At 48.1% G+C, this 26,178-nt stretch overlaps 1 protein-coding gene across 1 annotated transcript; it reads left to right on the forward strand.

Moving 5' to 3' along the window:
- The first annotated feature begins 1,110 nt into the window (after nucleotides 1-1,110).
- On the forward strand, nucleotides 1,111-24,702 carry LOC144139909 (uncharacterized). The gene is made up of 4 exons (XM_077672136.1): nucleotides 1,111-1,305; nucleotides 2,148-2,164; nucleotides 19,673-20,582; nucleotides 24,616-24,702. The coding sequence occupies exons 1-4, from the start codon at nucleotides 1,111-1,113 to the stop codon at nucleotides 24,700-24,702; spliced, it is 1,209 nt and encodes a 402-aa protein (XP_077528262.1).
- Nucleotides 24,703-26,178: the final 1,476 nt, after the last annotated feature.

Raw genomic sequence — 26,178 nt, forward strand, 5'->3', positions numbered from 1 at the left:
AGCTTCGTCTTGGTAGAGCGCTCGAACGCAAACAACAGCTAAATACCTGTAGTACCATCTCTTAAGGGTGCCCGCGCCGCCACAGCGTATCACCATTGTCGCTGGCGAGCAGGTCCGAAACTGTTGTCGCCTCGTTTAGTCCGATAATCCCACAGCAAAAGTTTTTTTCTGGTCTTGCAGCGCGGACATGAGGTGCTGTTTGGTTCAAAATTTATATGTGGAAAAACAATAACTTTGGGGGTTGTAATTACACATATTGTCGTCAGCGACAGGAGGAGGGCGTTTTTATATTGAAACATAATGGCTCTGAATTCATGGTACGATGAACGTGCAGGAGTTGCTCGCCACAGGGGAGTGTCTCGGGTTGCGTGATACAGAGTTGCGGGCGTGAGTTAACGATGCTCTCGCGCAGGCGCGAGAAGAGACAGCTGCAGAGCGCGAAGCTGCACGAGTGCAACTGAAGTTAGAAGAAACAAGAACACGGAATTTGCAGTTAAAGCTGAAGCTCAGGTTGACGGAAGTTGGTAAGCGCTTAGGGTTAATCGGCGACGAGCGGTCGGACTGGGTGGTCTCTCAGGAAGAAAGCGCGCGTGAGAAAACCGCCCGAGAGCTGAAAGCACCGAAAGAGATGGCAGAAATTGAAAACTGAAATACGGAGCTTCGAAAACGGCGTGAGGAAATTGAGGCCAATCAGAAACGGGTGCTTCAATCGGTGCTTGATACCGACATATAAGTAAGAAAAGGTGACGTTAGAATTAACTGTTTGCTCCGCTGTTGAACCCGAAGTTGGACTTGACTGCAAAACTGGTCTGCATGGCATTCCTGTGTGGAAAACTATCGCCACGCTTCTCCCATGCATCAAGAGGACGAAGAATAAAACTAGATCCGACGGACATGCTGAGGGATAGCTCGCGCTGAGAGCTGGCTTCTCGCGGTACGGGGCTCGCCCGTCGCGGAATCGAACGACGAAGACACCACTGGGTGCAACCAAAATGAACCCTCTGATTCTCTTTGGAGAGCTTCATTTTTCGATTCCCGCCACGCCCTGGCTCAACATTTTTGGTGCTAAAACCCGGGACCTGCCGAGAGCATCGAGGCAGCGGAGCCACCATGAAGATGCTCAAATTTAAGAGGACATCGAGGCGGGCGCAGAACACAAGGCTCATCAAGGAGGCAAGTTCCGCCATGGCCGATCCTTGTGCTAAGGCCGACCAGCTAGCGTCGCTTTACGAGAGGCTCAAGGCGAATAACAACGAGCTGAATAAGATCAATGAAGATCTAGAAGCTCACATTCCGGATCAGGGGGCAAATTGAGGCCGTATATGCGTGCATGATCGAGTATCAAGATAACGCGACGCGCGTTCTCGCAGAGCTTAAAAGCAAGAGCAACCGCCTTTTCCAGGCAACTGCACCTATGACAACACCCGTAGCTGACGTCGCGCACCAGTCGCTGCTACGACTTTGGAGAGAACCGGGCCAAGCGTACCGAAACTAACCATCACTCATTTCTATGGGGACCTGTGCTGATGGAATGAATTTTGGCAGCAATTCGACCAAATGATCAACAAGAATAGCGGCCCTTCAGTTTGCGAGAAATTCCACCACCTACGACTCTTTCTGAAAGAAGATGCTGCTTCGGCAATCCTAGGGCTACCTACGACGCAGGCTTGCTACCAGGATGCTCTTGCAATGCTGAAGAAGCATTTCGGTGATCGTACGCGACTCGAGCAAGGGTATTTCGCCAGGCTCCGAATGATCAACTCGATCATGTCCTCAAGTGACACAAGCGGCCTTCGCAAGCTCAACGACCAGGTCTTGGTCAACATCCATGGCCTCGAAACCTTATGCGTGAAACGGTCCTTTTTTTCTTCGATGCTCTCAGACATCCTGTTGCGAGCGCTTCCGCACGACATCGTGCTCCAGTACCACCGCACTTGCACTGCTGGAACACCTACACCGCAAGCGGATGCACCTGAGGATTTGCCGACAGACCTAGACCGTCTTCTGAAGTTCATCAACACCGAGCGGGAGGACCTTAAAAAGAGCGATTTCACGTGTCAGAGAGGACGAGACACCAGGCCTGAATATCAGGCAGACAAAAGCATCCGGCCTAGAGACTCTAAGCCCACGCCGTGTGTTCTCTCCAGCACTTCGGCGACGTCCGGTGAGGGGTGCGCATTCTGCAAGTCAGTAGGTCGCATTACGAAGTCCTGTACTGCGACATACCTTCCGAAATGAAGAAGCAAATCTTGTCAAAGAAGATGCGCTGCTTCCGCTGCACGTTGAAAGGACACCGAGCACGTGACTGTCACCGGACGATTATCTGCAATGCATGCGCCGGTAGACATGTATCAAACGTGTGCAGTCCAAGAAAAAGCAACACACCGGATTTTTGTACTGACGGAAGTCTTAACTCACCGACGACGGCCTGCGCATCAGTCGGAAAAAGGTCAGGAGTTGGAAATACAAGTGGCTGCGTTCTCCTTTAAACGTGTCGAGCCTGGGCAGTGAGTGACAATGCTTGCCGCTACGTCAGAGGTATATTCGATGGTGGCTGCCAGCGGACATTGACAACGAAGGAATTTTGCAAACACCTCAAGTTTAAATGCGTCGGATTCATCACTAATGCTCTGAACACCTTCGCCAACGCCAAAAGTCAACCTGCGACAAGGCATCGTATCGTCGAGCTTCGACTGAAAAGCCAATTTTCCGACACCGAAGTTGTCCTAAGCGCCATAAAAATACCCCACATTTGCCAGGACATTGAGTGCTCGACGATGGATTCGTACTTCGCTCTGGCTTGCAAAACATCGGAAAAGGGCATTGCTGATGAGCTGCTTCACCCTGTTGTCATCACTCGCGGTGGCATAAGCATCCTCATTCGATCGGACAGGATGTGGACCATAATATCTGGCAAATTGGTGAGGTGACAAGAACACGAAGGTATGATTGCTATAAACACAAAACATAGATGGACATTTCAAGGCAGCAGCACCGAGGTGACAGCGACAGCAACTACTTCGCGCACGATGTTTTGCGTTCTGAAGGCCAACGTAACCCATTGCGATGATATCCTTCGATCGTTTTGGGAAGTTAAAAGCACAGGCATCTTGGTTCCGTCGAGCAGTGGTACCTCACAGAGCGCTTCGTTAGAGCACCTCGAGAATGTGTCCTTGCGACATGGACGAAACAAAGTGGCACTACCATGGAAAGCTCACACATCTAAACTTCCGAGCAAGGCGTTGTATGTCGACAGCCTTGTCAGGGGTGCCGACTCCGTAGAAGAAGCGACAAGGTTGTTCTCAAAAGCACGCGGACACATGAAGGCCACAGGCATAACCTTCACAAAAAGGACCTCAAACTCAAACGAGTTAACGCAGCATTTGAAGTATGAAGATCGTGCTGCCTGGGAAGGAATGGTCGTACTGCACGAGCCCATGGTGAAAGTGCTAGGCACCGCTTGGGACCCTTATAGAGAAAAGTTTCTATTCCAGATGTCCGATCCTCTAGCCTTCCCAAAAGCGAAGACTAGCAGTAGGCGATTCATTCTCCAAGCGACCTCAATGATATTTTATCTACTAGGTTTTGGACTGTACACCATGTTGGCAAGGCCGCTGTTTCAAAAGCTTTGGCCTCGAGGAATATGCTGGGACGACTAGCCGCATCAAGATATACAGAATGAATGGGACCAGTGGATACTCGAACTCCCCAACATGGAAAAAAACGCGGTTACCCGACCGCTAATAGGAGAATATAAGTTTCTTAACAAACTGGAATTACACGTCTTTGGCAGTGCAAACACGCAGGTGTACAGAGCGGTGGTATACGTCGTCACTGAAAAATCCAGAAATTACCGCCTGCTGATCTACAAGTTGCGTATGGCGTCATGGAAGAAAATCAACTTACTGCGGTTGGAACTTCCACGAACTTTATTACTCTCAAGGCTGTGCAGCTACGTGAATGCTAGTTTCCCGTACTCGGAGTTGTATATCAAAGCAAGGCTTACGAAGGAAAGAGACAAAAGCGCCTGTACCTTCATCCGCTCTGGTGAGAACAGGTTGCAAGATAGACCGAGGCAGAGATGTGTCGTTTAAATTTCGCGCCTGGCCATTTTCTCGCGGCCCGGGATGTGTGAAAAATTATCATCGCCATGCTTCTTCAATGCATGAAGAGGACGAAGAATAAACCAACATGCGATGGAGATGCAGAGGGATAGCTCGCGCTGAGAGCTCGCTTCTCGCGGCACGAAGCTCGCCCCTCGCGCAATCGAACGACGAAGACACCACTAGGTGCCACGAAAATACACCCTCTGCTTCTGTTTGGAACGCTTCATTTTTCGACTCCCACCACGCCTTGGCTCAACAACTCGTCCGAAACGTCTTGGGAAACCAGGAAAGACTCCTGCCCAACAGGATGTTGTACGACCCCAGATTTAGACCCAGACCGTTTCGAGGAGCAAGAAGAGGCTGCGCGAGCTAACAAGGCGGGTCAAGGCTTCGAAAGTGCGGTAAACCAAAAAGGAGAAAAAATATTGGGTTCTCCGCGAAGAGTGGAAGATTAAAGACCACTGTCTATTCACAGAAAGATCGCCACCAGCTTCCACGATTCCAGGTGGACTACCCCCCATCGCCCGGAATGTTCGGTGCGGGCTTTTCTGCGGGCTTTTGGTTGACTGGGTATTTCCTTGAGTTATTTACAGGTTGTTTAGCTTTTGGTTGTTATCGCCTGCCCTGTGCGTGTGTTTGGCTTATGAATGTACGTTTTTGTGCCGTTGTCAAGAGCCCTCGTTTAATTATTTGCGCTGTGCACCAAGTACTCCCATCGAGGGAACACCAGAACATATTTTACGCAATAATGGCTCTTCCTATTGTCAGAACCCATGGCAGCCTGCTATTTTACAGAGGTGTCAATCGTTCTATGTAAAAATACATTGTCTTCAAAACATCCACTCTCGACTTACTCGCGTCCCCTACCAAACTTTCACCTATGTATCGATGAGATCAACCAACAAATTCACAACGCCGGTTATGGCTTTAGTCGTACATAATTCGTTGGCCACCTCAGCGAACATCAAAATCCATCCCGAGCTCCGATCCGCCGAAGCTGATACCGACAACTTCATCTAGTTATGCCTATTATTCTTAAGTGACAGAAACATAGGGCTCTTACAACTGCTCACCCAAATACTGTAGTTCACCTTCGCTCATGCATTTCTGCCCCCCCCCCCCGGTTTTGTTCTTGTGAAGAAATATTTAGTAAAGGCTGTCGATAGGACGTGTTATACACGCAGTCAAATAAAATTCGTCTATGGCACCTAGAAATATGGAGACCCATTTCTACCTATTTTGCCCTGATACCCTACAAAGCCGTATGACTGCCCGACCCTGCTTGCTTTTAAATGCCATAGAGGAATACCTCGTAATAAAAGACCACATCGTGCTCCTAAATATAAATGTTGGTAAAGTTACAACCACGTTGTTAAATAATATTTGCCCGTAAAGCCGTGTTGCATATCTATACACGTGTTTTCCAGTTTAAATTACGCAGAAAACGTAGAGCAGATTGGCCTTCAGAACAGAATATTTATTGACATACATGCTAGAATTATAAGGCGAGATGATATATCGATTTTCTTGTGTGAGGAGTCTGTCGGCTGCAGATTTAAATCGTATAAAAGAGGCACTAAAAGAAGTTATCAAAATAAAAACAAGTCAAAATAAGGAAAATGATTGTATCAGTAATGATCTATCAAGATAGAATAACCAAATAGATATACGTCTTGGCACCTATTATCCTATTGAAAGAGCGAAGTACATCTCCGTGTGTCTGAAATTTAGATTGAATGAAACTAGCGTCTCAGAGAAGGCTCTGAGAAACTGCATTTGTATTTGGGCTTTTCGACAAGTAACGTGGTATTCTTCTGCAAAGTTCCATTCCAAAATTGCGGTGCATTTTATGCTTAGGTAGCGCTTAGTTTTTGTTGGTCTACTTCTTTAGCTGATTGTTTGGTAGTGTATGAGCATTATGGAAACCCACGATCCCGACTGCGCGAGAGGATAGCAAACGATGCGGATCAGGCGCTACGAGACGGCGGTGCTGCGAATGCCCACGCGCTTCTTCGAAGAGCGCCTGCGCCCCCTGTGATAGTGCCACCGCTTCAGCGCTGAGGACCAGGGAGATCGAGAATTGCGCCGTCACAGGGGAGACTCAGACTGTGGCGTTCGACGCTGCCTGAAAGGTGAGCTGAGCGGAGCAATCGGGCTTGTTCCTTCCAGCCTGGCCAGGCCGACATCCGCTGGTAGCGCTCGGATTGAACGGCTCCGGCCACTGAAGCAGTTCAGACGGGACCCGCAGCCACGTATAATGTTGGTTACGCTAGTCCGGCATTAGTGTGATGACGTTTGTGGACGGGTCTGCCTAGTGAGGGTAGCAAACCGGGGCTCAGGTCCGAGCTGCGCGTGCTCAAACTTCCTCTTCTTCCGAAACCACTGCATGGCACACAACCTTCTGAAAGGACTCCCCATCAACTGCTATCCTATTTTAAGACACAGCCACTGGGAAAGGGAGCATCTTTTGGTGTTCACGTTCTTCGCTGCAATCACCCTCGGCGAGAAGATGGAGCCATACTGGCGATTCATGTTGACGACAAAACCAGTGAGTCATAATAGCATTTGAATGACTGCACATGCAGAGTCTCATGTATGCGGTGTTGAAGACCCCAGGAAGACGAACCCGGCTCGACGATACAATTAACTTCGAAATGCTTTTGAAAGCACGGTAAGGACCGTGGTACCTTGATGTAAGTTTCGGAGAGAGACCTAGAGCGGGACATGGCTCCCAAAGCCAAACAAATAAGCCAGGCGAGAAATCGCGTGGTGCTCGGGACGGGTCATAGTTAGATTTCTATCGCTGCTTGTCTACGGAAATAAATGAACGAGCCAGCTTACGGCATTATTCAGTAAAATACTAAATCCAGGAAATCAGTGTGCTCTTGTAGGGTTAGGGTGGTAGGGAAGTGCCGTGTCCAGCGTGTAAGTTAGCTCCCGTGCTTAGAGGAGAAAAACGGTGAAAACACGGTAGTCGCCTGAGTGGCGGCATTGTACGCTTGCGTAGTGAATGGAAGAACCTGATCCTAATTTCAGTGACTTAAGCAAATACACATACACAGCATGTCTCCAAGAGTACGGTTGAAGCGTAAGGATAGGCCAGTGGTTTGCGGATGGTACGCTGTGGTAGTGCGATTTACTATGTTGCACTCTGCCAAGAGCGCTTTGACAACTACAGATAAAAAGACACGACCTTTTTCGCTCAGCAGCTATTGTGGCGCGCTCCGTGTGGACGGAGGAAATTATGGAGCAGGAATGATGCCATGTCTCTCGCTGTGGCTGCTGACAGGGCTCCTCTCTCAGAGTACCGCATGAGATGGTCAACCACCACAATAATCCAGTGGCGATCTCAGGATGTGCACAGTAGCGGACCATAAATGCCGATACCCACTCAATCAAAGGGGTGCGCAGGGCATTGCAGAGGCTGGAGATCAGTCGTTGGCCGCGTGAGGGCCTTACGGCGCTTGCAGTCGGTAGTGGAAGGAACATATTTTGTGATGAAGGTGTAGATGCCTCTCCAGTAAAAGCGAAGATGAAGCCTCTGGTTTGTCTTCAGGACACCTCCGTGGGCACACTGAGCTTCACCGTGGAAGGTAGGGCAGATGTGCAAGCATAAATGGCGAGGGATGACAAGGAGCCATTTTCGACCTTCTGGTGAACAGTTTCGGCGGTAAAGGAGTTGGTCACGGACAGCGAAATGGACAGCTTGACGGCGAAGATAACGGAGCGCAGGTACTGCAGACAGTAGCGACAAAAATTTAACAATTAAAGCGACTCCCGAATCGTTTTGCTGTTGAGTAGCCATGTCGGTGATATGAAGCGGGGCAAGAGTGCACTCCACAGAAGATAAATATTCGGCGTCGGATGGTAGAGGAGACCGAGAAATGGCGTCTGCCTCTTTGCGGTGGCGGCCGCACTGGTATACAACACATCTGTCATGTTCTTCCAGCTGTACATCCCATCGACCGAGCCGACCAGAGGGATCTTTTGAGAAAGAGAGCCACCAAATGGCGCGGTCGTCCGTGACAATGTGGAATGGGTGTCCGTAGAGGTATGGGCGAAATTTCGCAATAGCCCAATTGATCGCTAAACATTTCTTCTAGGTCACGGAGTAGTTGACTTCCTCTTTTGTAAGGGTACGGCTGGCATACGTCCCGGCGTACTTGTGGAATCCTGTCTTGCATTGTGGTAGTACTGCGCCCAAATCCACGCCGCTGGCATCGGTATGAATATCCGTGAGAGCGTTCGGACAAATGACGTAGTACCGGTGGCAAGATAAGAAGATGGTGCAATTATTTGAAAGCTTTTTCGCAGGCGGGTGACCAATCGCCGATCTCGTTACCAACAAGAAGATTCGTCAAAGGAGCAATGATACTCGCGAAACTGCTGAAGAAGGGCCCGAGGTAAGAGTAAAGTTTTCACAACTGCGATGTTGTTTTATTGCCATCGCTTTGGGAATTTCCGCAACGGCATGAAGTTTTTTCTCGAACCGGAAGGACACCGTATTTTAACTCCACGTCGCCTGAAAAGATGCAAACCACCGTTTCTTCATGAATAAGTGCAAGCGCGCTTTTGCAAGGCAGTTCAACACTTCTTGGAGACGGTTAAGATGCCATACAAAATCAGAAAAGAACGCGACTATGCAATCTAGGTAACACAATTACGTGTTCCACTTGAGGCAGCAGAATATGTTGGCATCATCTTTTCTGAGTTTGCTGGCGCATTGGACAGCCGGAAGGGGATGACATTGATTTCGTACAGCCCGTCAGATGTTAGAAAGGCTGTTTTGACACAATCCGCTTTTGCCGTAGGCACTTGCGAATAGCTGTACATTAAACCAAATGAAGAGAAGAACCGCGGCTTCTTGGAACCAATCGTGGACGTCGTCTATTTAAAGCAGCGGCAAAATGACTTGTTCAGTCGCCGGTAGTACACGCAGAAACAAATTGAGCCGTCTTTTTTCGTCGCACCTATTACGGAAGGTGACCAGGGGTTTTAGAAGGTCGTACAATATCGCACAAGAGCATGTCCGCGACACACTCATCAATGACTTGCCGCTCACTGGGGGACACACGGTATGACCGCTGTCTTAGGGGTGTGTGGGAACAGGTGTCAATATGGAGCGAAACACTGGATGCCCAGCATTAAACGACGTGTCAGGCTTCTAAAGAATTTTGGAAACGGTGTAGAAGGGCAACAACCTTGTCTCGTTGTGGAGCAGCTAAAGCGTCACCGATAGAACGCGAAAGGACATCAGAGTCACAATTCAGAGTATGACCAGGCAGGGCGAGGCGCAGATATGCCGAGGTCTCGGATACGAGGTCTCGGACAAAGTGACAAGACACGGAAATAAACACAATGTTGCCGGTCGGAATGTCGACATCATGGAGAGCAATCAATTTGGCGGTACGTCGGGGTGTAGCAGTGTAGTCAAATGGAAAAAGTTTCACCTCAGCGCGAACACACCGAATCAAAGCATGTCGTTATAAAAATTCCCAACCGAGGCTGATATCGTGAAAACAGGACGGCAGAAAAACCATGAACGGGACGATAAAGGCGCGTTTCTGCATTGTAAGTCGGGAGGTCCACGTGGCAAATGGTTGTACACATTGAGTACTCGGGCTCCAGAGAGTGAGGCAGATGGCGGAGTAGCGGCTTTACTCAAGGAAGGACAAAGATATTACATATTACTGACACTGCGGCACCATTATCGACACCAGCAATTGCGGGAACAACTTCTAGGCTAACGTCAATCACGTTGTTAGGCGAAAGCGGTGGACTCTAGCAGCTCAACGCTGGCGGAGTTCTAGCCTCCGAAACTGCGTAGTCTAGCTTTCCTCAGCTGCTGGGTTGACACATGGACGCAACTGGGAACAGTCGAGGTCCTCTGTTCAGCAGAGTTGGAAGTAGCGGGGGCGACATAAAAGTGCCACATGTCTGGTAGTCAGCAACAAAAACATTGGGCAGTTGTCAGGAGTGGGCCATGGATTTGGGCTCTGAGGTACCATCCGAGCACAATGGCGCCGCTAGCTGCTCCGCGAGGCATAGAAAGGATGAGCATGGTGCTACCGATGGCCTCGTGACGACGGAAGCGTAGGAGAGTGGGATGGCGATGAGTGGTTCAAGAGGCGACTCGACAAAGGGTGAGACCGGCGCGGCCGCTGGCGAAAGAATGGAAGTAGGCGCAACTGGCGGCTTGCGTATTGAAGGGATCGCCTAAGTAACATATGCTCTCGCAACACCCGTTGGAAATACTTAGGCGGCGTGTAAGAGGGCTGTGGGGCGCAGGCGAAGCAAGGACAGTTGGCTCGAAACCTGTTCCTGGACCAAATGCTCAATCAGAGGTGGAATATACGAGAGGTCAGTAGAACCGGCCAATGCCAACAGCGACACAAGTTGCGGTTCTTCAAGCAAAGGGTGTTGGCGGGTGAAAATTTGTTGCTTGCAGAGCTCGCAATTCTTCTGACACAAGTTGATGACGTCAGTAACAGTGTGGGTTTTTTTCTCAGTTGCATGTGATACGCATCATCCTCAATTCGCTTGAAAATGTGTTTGATCTTATCGTTTTTGCTCATGGCTGGATTTGCACACCTGCAGAGGTCGACGACCTCCTCTATGTAGCTGGTAAATCTTTCACCTGCCTGCTGCGCTCGACCACGCATCCGCTGCTCGGCATGGAACTTGCGAACTGCCGGACGTCCAAAATGTTTTGTCAAGACAGATTTAAAGTGTAGCCAAGTACTGGAGGTAGATTCGTTATTGTTAAACCTTGTCCCGGCCACTTGCGTAAAATATAAGCTCACGTTATTGAGTTTCAGCGAGTCGTCGCAATTGTAGTAGGTTCTAACCCATTCAAAAGGTCGATAGCCAGTCTCCTGCATCGCGCTCATCTGTGCTGCTAAAAAAGGTAGGGTCTCGTTGCCGGTGCGTACCGTAGGAGATGATAGGCTGCCGGGGTGTACGCGTACTTCGTCGCTAACTGGGTGTTTTATTTGCACTTCCAGGCTGCCAGGCCTTGCGGGGATCGCGATCCTGTAACCTCTACCAAAAATGTGGTGACGTGTACCGACAGGTCCACCTGCAAATGGCCACGGTGCCTATCTAGGCACCGTGGCCTAGATAGCAAGCGTAGCAAACCGTCGCCGTGGCTTGGAGCCGAGGCGTGTGAGCACACAGTACGTCTCCTTCCGAAAGCACTGCATGGCACATAACCTTCTAAGAAGTCTTATCACCAACTGTTATCCTATGTTAGGACTTAACCACAGGGAAAGTGTCCATCTTCTGGTGTTCATGTTCTACGCTACATAAAGAATACACTCCATCCCTCGTGGTGGTTTGCGTCAGCCGCTTTATTGTCTTGCCTGACCCCCACGTCCACACTGTAGCCAGGGTTTTTGCTGGTGGAGAATCATCCCAGTCAGTCCCTCACCACCTATTTTTGAAAAGTGCTACTAACTGGGGTGTAACAGTGTGGATGGAATTTGTGAATGGTGTGCGGTGCGTCTGTGCAAAACTAGTGTGACGATCACACAATGTTGCCACCACATAAACTTTTCACTTCAAAATTGCTTTCCAAAAACATGTTATTATGGGGCCACATTAAAGAGGTGTTGTTTTCGGCTCTTAAGAGTGATGAATGAGCTGCTGTATCGGCGCTAGCAAAGAACACGGTGAAGATAAGGAAGATAAAAATAGGCTAGATCACCCCCATTAAAAAAATCCTGAAACCATCTAGATCCCCCAAACTATCGTTCAATATCTTAACATGCATTTCCAGCAAACTTTTACACTAGTAGTCTACAACCACATCGCAAGGGACTGGGAACAAAAGTCTTTCTTTTTTTAGCCAGAACTGGTTTCTGTAAGGACGTTTGTGCAAGACGCAGCTGTAAGACTTACTGCTAATCTTCATTAAAATCTAGGCTGCTTCTTTCAAACCGATGTAATGTACCTTAACCTGTCAAAAGCCTTTGACCATGTCCCACGCAAGTGTTTGACAACTAAACTTTTCTCTCTCAGCATTGAACCATTAATTAAGTCCTGGAGTAAAAATTTCCTGACTGATGGGGCTAAATTTAGGGTTGTGGCGAATCAACAGCCAACTCATGTCGAGGTAATATCCGGTCTTCCGGAAGTGTCAGTACTTGGGCCGTTCTTGTTTACGATCTTTTTTAATGATCCTCGTGACGAAATATCATCACCCATGAGCCTGTTCCCAGATCACTGCGTACTTTACCACCGCCTTTTAAGCAGTACTGGTCAAAATATTCTTCAAAATTACTTAGCGTACAAAAATGGTGCTCACAATTGCTGATGCAATTTAATATAAACAAGAGTGAAGTAATGCAAGTTTCGCGCAAGCGCAGTGACTTTTTTTTTCCGTATTCACCAAACTCCAATTTTCTAACCCAGGCTAAATGCTACCGATACGCAGGGGCAGTCATGTCAAGTAATCTAACATGGTTTGATGACACACAGTATCTAAACGCCGCCTCGGGTAAATCATTTAGCTATGTCAACAATTATAACATCCTGTCTCTCCCCCTCCCATTCGAAATACTGGACTATGAAACTTTTACGGCTACTAAACTTGGCTCTTCATCGCCTAATAAAGAAAAGCGTTCTTCCTCTGCCAGCCAACGGTTCTTTCGTGGCGTGTGGGACAAGAAACTGCCGACAAGGCTGAGGCGACAAAGTGCGCTTTTCACTCACGTAGTACCATGTAGATGGCGAGGCGATAGCACGCTATTACCTATCGTTTCCCGTGCTCACCCTGGCAGCCGCGTCGGTGGAATCCTTTCGTCAGTTTTGTCGTCTGCTTTAGCGAGGGTGTTGGTCGTGTTTTCACGCAGCTGCGCGTTTATTCCGCGCTTATTTCTCACAGCTTGAATAACTTGTTCGAAAGCACTTCCTGGGTAACCCGGACCAAACGGAATTAATAGCTGGAAGGGCAAAGATACGATAGGGGGAGGGGGGGTTCAGCGCGGGAAGACAAAATGTAGGGACCACTTCCTGACATCGGGACGCTGAAGAAACGCAACCTTTTGCGCAATGCATCTCATGATTGGAACTGCGTTTTCTGAATTGCTGAATACCAGCTCAGTATTGTTTGAAGAGGTATTACGAAAGACTAACAGAGCAACTGATTCTGTTAAATAGCGATTATAAAAATTTGGTCAGCTTTCTCGCAATCTCGCAATTCTCAATATTTCGAAAGTATTTAGTTTAAATGTGTATGAATGCGAAGATCTAAGCTCACATGCCGTATTGTGTCGGTGTCTCCGCTTGCGTCGCGCGGTGGTAGTACCTCGTGCTAGCACATCAGCAAGGCTAGGTTCCGCTGTCTCACCCTTTGGAAGACGCTCCTCTGCATTTTCGTTCTCCACACTCACGGCTGCGCTGAAGATCCGGCATCCGCCGCTCTAGATTAGCCGTGGCCGACGCTTCTGCTGAGTTCGGGATGACGTCCTCTCGAATTTCACGTAACCGCTGGCAGAATCTAGTTTAACTCTTTGTAGAGCCATGTGTGTAAGTATATTCAAGTGACATACCCACAGCAAATGGGCACTTGTTGCGGGTATCATTTAAACTGTCAACCGCCTTCACATCGTGAATTGGAGTAAATTTTTTGTCCTTCCCCAAAATCACCTCGTCCTTCTCTGCAAGCTCGACTCACGCTAAAAACAACCTGCTGTGACAGTTGGTTGCCTTACTGAACATATATGCCAGATCAAAGTTTGCCTCAAAGGGCAATATAAAATCAATTTGCCCTTCGAAGAGCAACCCGCAGTGTGTCTTTGTAGACCACAAACAGTAAACATTTCTGTGTGCATAAAAAATTAAAAAACATTAGATCACGTCATTTCAGTTTACGTTGGAAACGTGTTCCATCAGGCTGAGCATGGTCGCACAAACAGGCCGTGGCTAGCAATGCAAGAGATTACAGCCACACGTGACTGTGTATTCGGCGTAGCTATACAAGCACGAAGCATCAACCAATGAACCCTTTTTTCCATGTTCTGTTTTGCGTAATACATGGTGTAAGAAGTGAGATTCAGTCTATTTTTTTATTTATATATTTATTTTCATTACCCTCCAGCTCATAAGGCATTGGAGAGGGGAGTGGTTAGTTGCAATACAGTCATAATAAAAGCAGTATTTGGCATTACAAAGGTTACAAGAGTGGCTTTTAAATATACAACTATAGCTTACGCATATTTAGGGCAAGAATAGAAATGACAAATTGGCTTAAAATAAACAATGTTAGCTAATGCGCTAATCTTCAGCTCGGGCTCTTGCTTGTACGGGCGTCAGTTTAGGATAGAACTAACCGAGCCACCGGATCAGCTGCTGCTTTCTGGTTGCATCGCAAAATCTGGGACCTCTTCAAGCAGAAGTATGCGCTTTTCCTGAAGGCGTCAGCTGCCCCGAAAGAGCCAAGATGGGAGGCTACGAAGACTGCTCTGCTTCTGAGTGTCGCTGGAAACGATACCCTCGAGGTATTATCAACTTTACTTTTGTGGAGGGCGAAAGCAAGGAGGACTACGGAATGGTAGAGCACAAGTTTGAAGCCTATTGAAAGGAACAACTACATGAAGTCTGTAAACGGCAAATGTTCAGCTCAAGGACGCAAGCTGAGGTGCAGCCGTTCCAGAATTTTTCGCGGCACTTGCGGATGCTGGCATGGAGCTGCAACTTCGTGGGCTTGACCCGCTCCACTATCCGTGACCAGATTGTATTCCGCACGAACAGTGTGAAGCTGCGAGAAAATATGCTGAAGGTAAAATACCTGACCCTGCTTAAGGCGGAACAACTCGGCGATGCTTCGGAGGCATCAGTGCAACAAAAAGAAACATAGGGACAATCGGAAAGAATTGTAGCAGCAGTGAAGAGACGGCAGCAATGCCGGTGCTCGTAGTTGTAACAGGTCACACGAGCAGGCCAGGTGCCCTGGGTTCGGGAAAGCATGATTTCTGTGTGGCGGCCAGAACCACTTGGCGGCCTGTTCCAAATCGGGGCCTGGAGTCATTGAAGTATTGTAACAGCGAGACACTTTCGCCACTCTCGAAGTAAGGGTTTGTACAATGGGAAGAAACGCCGACTGGATTGTGAACGCCAAAGTCGCTGACAAAAACAGTGTTTAAGGCGGACCCTTTCTCTGAGGCCACCGTACTGCCTTATTCGGGGCACCCAGGGTGCTGCAATGCGACCGACCTGCATCTAAGCGGCTTCATTCTTCGCTCGTCAGTGGGAACGTGATAAAACCCGTCGGTGTTGCCAAGCTACAAGTCGTGGTGAATAACAAATCTGCAAGCTTCACTCTAATTATCCTAAAGAAAGTACGTCCGCCAATACTCGGACTAAATGCGAGCGAAGTACTCGGACAAGTTTGCCGTCCAGTAGATGCGGTGACCATCAGCAGCAGTGAAGGAATATTGCAAAACTTTCGGACCTCTTTCAAAGCACCGGCCACGTGGCCCGCGGCCACCGTATGGTGTTACGAGAGGATGCGGTTACGCGGGTCTTACTGGCCTGACGTGTGCCTGTGGCACTGCAAGAATGAGGCGACATCATCAAAAAGGTGTGCGAGCACGCATACTGGCTCAGTAAATTTGTCGTTGCGCGGGAAAAGGATCTGATGTGCATAAACAAAGGTATGAAGCACGAACACTACCAGATGCCAAAGCGGGAAGTAATCGAAGCAGAGCTCGCAGGGGCAAAGTATTTTTCGCTGCTAGATGCGAACTCCAAATTTCACCAAATACCCCTCGACGAAGCCATGTCAAAAATCTGCACATTGGGTGCACCCTTAGGGCATTACCGCATTTTGAGGCTACCATTTGGAATATTGTCAGAACCCGAGGTATTTCAAAAGACTGTGTGAAATTGTTCATCCGCCCCGGGGTGTGGGCGTATAGGTTGACGATGTCTTAATCTGTGGAACACTAAAGCAGAACACGAGCACGCATTCGTAATGCCCTGCAGCTAGCAAGCCAAACTGGCCTGACCATTGTTGCACACTACTGCAAGTTCGCGTTTCAGGAAGTGAATTTCTAGGCGACGTTAGCAACCACAACGGTATAAGACCAAATACCGCACTTAGGTCATCACTGGTAAACGTGCCAATCCCGTAGGTAAAAGCAGCTGTGCATCGAATTCTGGGTGTTGCGAAATATTTTGGAAAGTACATTTCCAATCTGCCAGACAACATCAGGCTACTGCGATGCCTTGTCAAGAAGGATGCAGTTTTCGAATGCAGTGATAATCACAGCGCGGACGAAACGTGTTCTATCAAGATACGCATTCTCCTACAAACCGGCCATGGCTATCAATAAAAGCGATTACAGCTTTACGTAACGGTTAGTTCAGCGTAGCTATAAAAGCACGAAGCTACTACCAATAAAGGCTTTTTCCCAGTTTTGTCTTGACTGATACATCTGTTGTGGCTCACACTAATTACAATTTCGCTATCAATGCATTGGAAAAAGTATGTGTTAAGAACTGAACAACGCAGACATTTGTATCAAGAACTTACCTTACAAGGAATTCTATTGCTGTGTGTATGAGTTTTACAGAAGGTGGACTCCAAGGCGCATTTTGCCACTACATCTAACGTAAAGCACAAGAGAAAATAGGAAGATACAATGAGTTTTCAATAGCGGAAGCGGAAAGTAGTACATCGTATGCCAAAACTGCCTTATGCATGAAATAGTTGACGCTAACGCAAACATATACGTTCAGCTAAGCTTAGTACTCGCGTAGGGTTGTAAACATCATCTTATAACATATAGGAGTACTTAAAGATCAATATAAATGCGTAAATATTAAAAAATTCTACTTAACAAGGTACCTGCTAAAAAATACAGAAAAACTGTGGTAAGTGTATTCAATTATTTTGTGAAGTATGCTTCCTTTCAAGGATGGTAAAATGTCACCGGCGCCGGTGCACTGTTCAGCCGCGTGTTTGCTGAGACAAAGGTTATAGAAGCGAATTGAATAAGGTAATGTAGGATGGTGTGAGGAGCAAGATGTTCCAAGTCGAGCTTAAGCGGTACGCAGAAATTTATCCGAAAGACTAATTACTAATGTCGCGACATTTGTGAACATCTCGTGCGGTATCAGATTACGAAAGTGGGCAATATGAGCCTAACAAGGGAAAAAAGGCGCGACTGGGCGCTTTTAGCAAGGCGAAAAGAAGTGTGGTGCAAGCAGCTATTAGGTTTAGCTGTTTATTAGTGATTCGAAAAGTGAATGATAGCAGCATTGGCTCGCAAATGGGAGGTGCAACAAAAGTGCGTTACAGTTTTAGGCCTGATATTTTAGCCAGAATAGGAAGCCTAAGGCTTCAAACAGGCTTTCGACATTAAAAGAACGAGTATACACAACTGCCAGCCGGCGAGGTAAAATCATGGAAAGCGGCTTCGAAGCGTTACTGTCACGAGACTAAAGGGACTTTTTAGGCAATCCAAAATTATTGCGTTCAAACCTCATCTGGTTCACCCATGTACTCTACATTTTAATGATTTAATGGAAATCCTTATCTTAGATTTGGCTGCGGGGTGAATTAAACACTGGGCGGCATTTCGAGCGGAACGTGAACAGTTAAAGCGCATCAGCAATAGTTTGCTATACGCTTTATTACTAGTGTGATTTGGAAGAAATGTCTTGTGAATAAAAAGAGCAACCTTCTAAAATACTGCGAATTAGATTTTAAGTAATTAATTGGTAATTAGTATTGGTTGCTTGTTGACGCAAATATCGCCACAGTTATAGCTGATAAAAATGACTACAATTTACTGAGTCAACAAAGACGCCTGTGGACAAAATGGGAGAAAGGATATTGGTGCGAAATATGAAAACTAATACGCCCATCTGAAGCCTACATTCATTAGTCAGAGTAAAACAAAGCAAAATAACATTCCTAAAAGTGTCGTAGCACTTTTGGCGGTAAACTAAAAACATACCCAAAAGTTCTGTTCGTCAATTTGGTCAATGTTCAGTGCAGAGCAACAGAGCACACAGCCCGTGGTAGCTCGCTCGCTGGACCCAAGTAGAGCAACATGGCATTCTGTTGTAGCGCTGTCGTCACGGTGTAGCCCGGAGGCTTTGAAAGACAAGCGGTTTATATAGACATAAAAGTTCGAAACTCGTGAACCGGTGGCGCTTGTTCTAAATACCCCCGTCTTTTAGCGCAAAGAAAACTATAGGCATATTTGAAGCAAAATATACGTAATTTAACGACCGCGACTGCGTTAATTGAGTTAGGAACGCTCGATGAGTTGGATTTTGCTATAGTCAGCGAAAAAAGCGGCTGAGCATAAAAAAAATTGCCATGTCCGAAATGACGCAAAACAACTCCAGAATATGAAATTAAAGCAAGCACAAAAAGTACAAAACTTTCGCATGCGCGGTTTCATGCATGGGGCGCGCTGGCACTGTGAACGCGGTAAATATGAATTGCATGGGGGTACAGAACGGCGTATGACTGCTCTGCACTTCCGACCTCTTACACATTGAGTGGAACGGCTTTATTTTTTTGCACGTATCTAAACAAGTGAGTCACGTGCCGGTTAGCGATGAGTCTCGCAAGACGAGGTAATTTGTCCACACAAATAAATATTTTCAACAACAACAGACTGATTCTGCCACCACATTTCCAATGTGTGGGCAGGATAAATTGGGTGAAAGTATTTAGAAAAAGGACCAAAATGAGCAGAGGAACTCTCGAAACAAATAAAGGTTGTAGTCGGGGGGATTGCCGTTTTGCCAACGCTTCAGTACTATACTTCTAATCCTACAAAACAGAAACCTTTTTGTTGAAATACTTCCAAAGTTTTTTTGAATATATATTTCTTGTGACTTCCTCTTCGTCACCCCTTGCAGCAGACGACGCTAACCATCATCATTTCATTACGCTTCACGAGCTGCCGCATGCTAATGTGGCGGCGCCGGCTCGCGCCTGCTTCTTCTTCTAGTTTTCCATTAAAGCCTCATCGGATCACGACGTGTCGCTCTCCTTCCTGAGCATCGCGCCGCAGCTGGAGGATCCAGAGGTCCAACACATGGTGCCGAGAACCCGGGAACTCTAGACGACGCCAAGCCCATCGACGCACGGAGCCGCGAAAGCCCAGAAAGAGACGCGGCGCCTGCGATCTTGGCGAGTTCCCAGCTGCGTGCGACCGAATGGAACGACAGCTTCGACGACGCCGTAGCCTACGGGCGCAACTGGATGGCCTTCTAACGGAAGCGGAAGGCCACATAAGTGGCAACAGAGAGGCGACGGCAGGAGCGGTGAGTGTACTGCTCGAACGAATCAATGCATTTTATGGCCAGATAGAGAAGTTGGATGAGGCGATCTTTGAAGAGACACCGGATGACCTAGTAGACAGCGAGACGACAGACGCGGGACAATACCGCGACAAGGTTGTCAGCGCTACCGCGAACCTTCGTCTCAAGCTGCAAGAATCCCGGTCTTCAACGCCACGTCCGACGACCGTCCACTCATCCCCGACTGGCAAATGCAAGCTTCCCCAGCTAGAGCTCCTCAAATTTGACGGGAACCGCAGATCGTGGCAGCGATTCTGGACACAGTTTTCGGCATCCGTCCACAACAACGACGACCTCAGCACGGCTTACAAGTTCAACTACTTGAGCAGCCTAGTGACTGGAGCAGCTGCATCGGCCATATCTGGACTGCAAGCGACCGAAGAGTGCTACAAGGACGCCATCGAAATATTGAAGAAGCGTTTCGGGGATGACCGCATCATTGTGCAAGATCATCTGCGAGGCCTCCTGGACCTGAAGCCGGTGTCGTCGTCATCCGACGTCCTACAACTGAGGCACCTTTACGATCGGGTCCAGGTTCATATCCGAAGCCTCAAGGCGCTTGGCACGAGCTCCACGACCTACTGCACCATGCTGCGTGAAATCCTGTTAAGGGTACTACCGACAGACATGGTCCTGCGGTTCCATGAGGGGCGCAAGACGCCATTTTCCCCAGATGGCGCTTCATCGAACCAACACGGCGACTCATCCGGTTTAACGGCCTCCCCTGACCAGGAGCTTCAAGTGCTTCTGGAATTCTTTGACCACCAGCTTATGTGTCGAGAGGCTGTTGCTGAACGCGCGGAACAGAAATTTCATCGCACCCCAGAGAAAGAAGCACGAAAACGAAACTACCCGTGTGATGTTCCCACGGCAGCTGCTCTACAAAGCTCAGTGAACCCGCCGCAGCAGTGCTTCTTTTGCCACTCTGGAGCACACTCTTCCGAAGCATGTGATGCCGAAGAACTCAGCCTTTCGTGCAAAAAGGAGATGCTCGCCAAAGCTGGACGATGCTTCCGTTGTCTCAAGAAGGGTCACTTGGCGAGAGATTGCAGAAGCCAGCTAAAATGTGGCAAGTGCACGAGAAGGCATGCAAGATCCGTGTGCCCTGCAGACAGCACTAACGACACGGAGAACGTGACGTCTGCACCGGTAAACCTGGTCGCAAAACAAGCATGCTCCGTCGTGCTGCTGCAGACACTCTCAGCCACAATAGCAGGCGCGAAAACGTCAGGGCGCTACCGAGTTCTGTTCGATGGAGGAAGCCAGCGGAGCTTCATTACTGCCAGTGCTTCTGAAAAACTCGGTTGCAAACTGCTGGGTGAGGAAACGTTAACCGTAGGCGTGTTCGGCGGTCACAATACGCGGAAAACGCTGAAGAAGGTACGAGTCATCCTTTTCGCTGCAGACAACATACGCCGGATTAGTATCGAAGCGCTGGAAGTGGAGACGATATGCAGCGAAAATATTCCCCTACCAGGAGAGAGAGTTTTAACGGCTATGAATGAGATGCACCTGGATACGCAGCCTCTCTCTGTACAAGGAGAGAATGACCAGCAGACTGCGGTCCTCGTTGGCTCGGACTATTACTGGGAGCTGGTAACGGGTACCGTAAAACCTGTGCATGGAAAGCTGAAGGCTGTAGAGACCAAATTAGGATGGACTGTGCAAGGCCCATCGTGTGCTGCAGCCGACATCATTCAGTGTGCCAGTGCTGTTGTCCTTCGATCGTCCGTTGAAGATGGAGTGGTCTCTAAACTTTTTCGTCATTTCTGCGAACTTAAAAGTGTCGGAGTCAAGACCGCAGAAGGACGAGTGGCAAGCAGCGATTCCGCGCTGCTGCGGAATTCCGAGCAAAACACCACGAAGAGAGACAAGTGGGCATCCCCACAACCAGGCCATCCACTACCCGACTTTGACGCGTGGAAAATCACAAAGGTGCCCTTTAGAACAAATTCAAGTACTGTACTCCCAACGGTTACGTCGAAGCACCAATTCAAATCAGTGGAAAACAGCTACCCACTGACAGCCCGACTGCCGAAAGGCTCCCTAGACGGTCCTTTCATTGGAGCAGAGTTCCCTAGTGAAGAAGCGATGCACCAGAATAAGGTCTTCCGAGAAGCGTCAACGAACACAAGACAATTGGCAAGCAACGACCCTGTTGCATCCTCCGTTTCGGAACAAAGAACTCCTTCATCGGAAAAGTCTTTTTCCTCGCTTTCTGGAGGCTCAAAAGTTCTACGATTTCACAGCAACAAGCAGTCGGACACCTTTCCGATCAAGTCCAAGATAATCCTGCACTCCAGGGAGCTGGCGCCACAGCCAGCAGAAAATCTTCGTGAGCGAACGTCCGAATTACGAACCGAGTCCAAAAGACGCAAACGCAGAAAGAAAGAACGAGTCAGAAGACGTCATGCCGAGCACAGAGGGAGGCTTCAAGTGAAAGTTCACATGGTCCAGACAAGGAGCACAAAACCCTCGGTCGTTCAAACCCTCACAACGGGAACCTGGCTTGCAAACGAACCATGGCGTGACTTGAAGGTGCAGCAACACGCCCGATGTTATAAGCACAGGTGGCGGCAAAAACGATCTCGGCATCAGAGGAGTGATGATACCAAGGATATCACGCCCAACCAAGCAAAAGAGACACCCTTGAAGAAAAACTTGAGCTATACTGTGAAAGGCAACGTCCAATACAACTCTGTAGTTTGGGACAAATCTCATTGGTAGACTTGATGGCATCGTCGGGCCCAGCAGTGTACGTTTTTCCTGGGGCACTACACCCAAGCGTCCCGTACCCCTACTTAACCCTTTGGAAGCCCCTTAGCGCCATCTGTCGGCGGGGGAGACTGTTGTGACTTCCTCTTCGTCACCCCTTGCAGCAGACGACGCTAACCATCATCATTTCATTACGCTTCACGAGCTGCCGCATGCTAATGTGGCGGCGCCGGCTCGCGCCTGCTTCTTCTTCTAGTTTTCCATTAAAGCCTCATCGGATCACGACGTGTCGCTCCCCTTCCTGAGCATCGCGCCGCAGCTGGAGGATCCACAGGTCCAACAATATTCATACACTAAGAATGCTAAGAAGAAACTCAGCAAAACTGCGATATTGCTGTCGCCAAAAAGCAGTAATTATTCAATATTATTTTAAAAACCTTTCAACACATTATTACAAGTATTGACGGGAGAAAGGGGCATTCCTGTTTTAACGTTAATCCGCTAAGTGGTTGTATTACCTTTTGGTTATTTTTCTTTTAAATTATCTTTGATTCACAAGGTACAATCATAAAACGATCTGTGGAGCTGCAACCAATATATTTTGGGACCAACTACAGTGTGTTGTTTATTAGGCATAGGCAAGTTTTAGCATACCAAGCGAAGATGACTTTATAATAGGGTTTCGATGCGTGAGCCAGTGCAGAGAAAGCCTACTTTTGTGTATATGAATCCAGGAGTTTTGTGACGCTCTGGATTAATATTTTGATAGATTGAATGATTGAATTATTGATTTATTGCCGGGTTTAACGCGCCAACGCAATTCCTGCGATAAGGTGCACTGTAGTGTGGGGCTCCGAAATAATTTTCACCACCTAAGGATCTCTAAAGGGACTATGAAATAAATTTTTCAAACTCCCGTTTTTGCTGGCACTGCGTAGTCTTGCTCAAATTAGGGCACTTTTCATCGTTTATTCGATGGACAAGTCGGTTTTTTTTTACAATGCGCAAAAGAAGAAAAACTATCATGCCTGATTTGCGGCGGCCGCACCAACTGAAGTCTGTGACGACGGGAGGGGATGCACCATGATTGGACGAAATCCAAGGTTAGCATTCAAATAAGTTTACGTTTCGGTTCTCTAAAACAAAATGCTTGACATCCGACGGCACGGTTTAATAGGCATTCTCGATATCTTAGTAATCATCGTACCGCACTTCTGCCATGTTGCCGGCTGTAAAATGCATGAGATAAGCCTTCCAGCACAGCTTCAAATCTTAGCAATCACTACCCGAGGCCTACGCTGTGGAATAACGCCCTCCGCATACATGCAGATGCTCAAACACCATTCACTTTTCCCTATATTTCGAGCTTGCCTGACTCATGCCTGTATCGTAAAAAGCGCGTTCGCCCCAAACTAAGGCTCTGTTGAATCTGGCCTGTGCCCACTGCCCGCGAGCCTGCGGTGCTTATGGCAACAGCACGCCAACGAGAACTCGCTAGCGCGTCAGTTTCAGCCGTCGCGTGTTTTATGAACTAGTTCGTGGAGCAGTGAACGTTACGGCCCCAAAGAAGGTGAGCTCAGCTTAGAAAACATCGGCAGAAGACAACAAAGTCAACTTATAAAGAAAATAATGTACCCTTGAGGATTCAAACTCGTGACTTGCAAAACACTTGCAATAACACACCTAGCGCTCCAGACCACTCAGCAACTTTTGTTTAATGCATGGACATTTTAGAAAAAAGTCAGCCAAGGCAATTGACACACAATAAAAACCCTAACAGACAGCAAACGGCAAGCATGTGAGTCTAACAAAGGTCGCCACCAATTCAAAACTCAGGCAAGCAAACGCAGGCATCCAAAAGATTCAGCCACTATGGTGGATCACTCTGCGCAACATAAACGCTACGTACCAATGCCGCCTGTTGGTCGGCCTAGGGGGTTCAGCATGCCGATCAGTCATGCGGCACTTCCACAAGCTAAACAAACCTAGGAGCACAAAAACGTCGTACGGCACCCGATTAACGTCCTCAATTGGCAAAAAGCGAATGGTGTAGGGGGTAATACCAATGTCCTTTTTTAGTGTCCGTTGCAAAACGTCCCAGAAAAACACCGCGTCACGGTACAGCACAAAACAGTGGTCAATAGATTCTGGTTGGTTGCACAAGCGGCAATAGTCTGACCAAGGGATCGACAACCCTTTGTCTTGCAGCCATGCTTTTACTGGAAGCGTTTGCCAACGAAGCTTAAGTTTCTTTATTACCAGTCTTCACCACACACGTGCAACGCAATACCTACACTCTGCATATGGCAGAACACACACCACCATAAACATACCAGCCATGCCTCCGGCCAGGCTTTGTCATTTATCCATCACATTAGAGTAATTACGGCTCCAGAAAATCCATTCAATCTGGTACTGGCTGCTGGACTGTCAGCCCCTCAACAAACTGCTTGACACTCTCACGCAGAAACTGCCGGGCCGGTCGGGCATCCACGTCACCATGGAGCCGCGCCGTGAGGGCTCGCGATATGCTGTGAAGGCGCAGAAGCAATAATAAATCGTAGGGGACTCCTTCGTTATATTCTGTGGGTAAATATCGTATACCATGGGGGTTAAGTGGGAAGTGTTGTGTAAAGTTCGCTGCACAACATCCCAAGCGTGAACCGGCACCTAACACTGTATAAAATCTTGGTTTATATTATCCGGTTCTTTCCAAATTGTGCAGTTAGTACACCAAGGTGTATCTAACCCCTTTTCTTTTAACCATTTTTGCACAGTATGTGTCCCCGATTGAAGTTTATAAAAAAGGACTTTACCCCCGGTTTTACAGCCATGCGCTTAAATCTTTTCAGTACATCCTGCCCTGGGCCTTCTTTGTACAGTTCTCTATATCGCGGTACCGAGAACAGACTTAGGTGACTATTTTTTGAAATGCGCTCTTTCAGTAAGCGTCCCCCAAGTTTTCATATTATCTCACGTCTAGCGATTGCATTTCTTACACGGAAAAGCGTTCGCCGAAGCGTAGTGGTGCTACTGACGGCTGTGCTTGTTCGACCAGCGCAGAAAAGTGCTTCCTGCACCATAGTTTTACGCTGTACGGTAAACGTATCAGCAGAATTTATTTGTTTAGCACCTGGATTAACTTGGCCGACTCTTCTCCCGCCTTCAAGTGGCCTTAGAGTTTCCTACTGGCGTACCAGTGAGCGAAGCTTCGCAAGTGCGCTTGTGCAGCGCTTGTGGAGCGACCTTGACTTAGAGCTAGAAACAGTGTACAAACTAACAAAGCAATAAGGGCGCATTCTTAAATTCACGAACATGTTGTGGCTTAGTTTCAACTGCGCGAGTGAATTGGGAAACCCCTCGGTGACCGGCAGAATAAACGCTGGGCCGACTGACTATGTTGGAGGGTGGGAGAGCCGTGCAGTAGCGCAGCCAATTGCCAGCTCATCTCCTCCTGACGTCACACGAAAACGCCACAGAAAATGGGCGAGGGTACAGAGAGGAGGCCATCATTTTGTACTTGATTTTTCTACTAAATAAAGTCGCGCAAACGCGCTCAGAGTGGTCGAAACAGGGCCTAGGGACTCAGGACTACAATTTGCTCTCGCAATCCCGCAATGTTTACAAGTCACTTCAGTGTCCCTCTAACGTGCCCCGAAATCCCGCACAGACAGGTGTTTTTGCTTCTCGCCTGCATAAGAAAAGTGGCCGCGGCGTCCGGGAATCAAACCCGGGATCTCGTCCATGAATATTTTGATATCGCTAAATGTTAAACTAACGACCATTTGTCGCTTTACATGATGAATGCTAAGTGTCGAAAGTTGCAAACGACTGCTGGTCGTGTTTTGCAATCCCAAAACGGTTTCGCACATGCGGGGTATTACACTACGTTTTTACTCTGTTGCGCTAAATGTCCCCTTATTATTCCTTGAATTCCAGGACATCAGCGAAGGGGTGATTTTTCAGTGAGCACCTTGTGGCGTCAGACTTCATAGTTAACTTCTTGTTTAGCCCAAGTCCTCGTATCCTG

Source organism: Haemaphysalis longicornis, unplaced genomic scaffold (genome assembly GCF_048455015.1).
Source record: "Haemaphysalis longicornis isolate Haplotype H1 unplaced genomic scaffold, Haemaphysalis longicornis Haplotype H1 scaffold_5, whole genome shotgun sequence".
NCBI lineage: Eukaryota > Metazoa > Arthropoda > Arachnida > Ixodida > Ixodidae > Haemaphysalis > Haemaphysalis longicornis.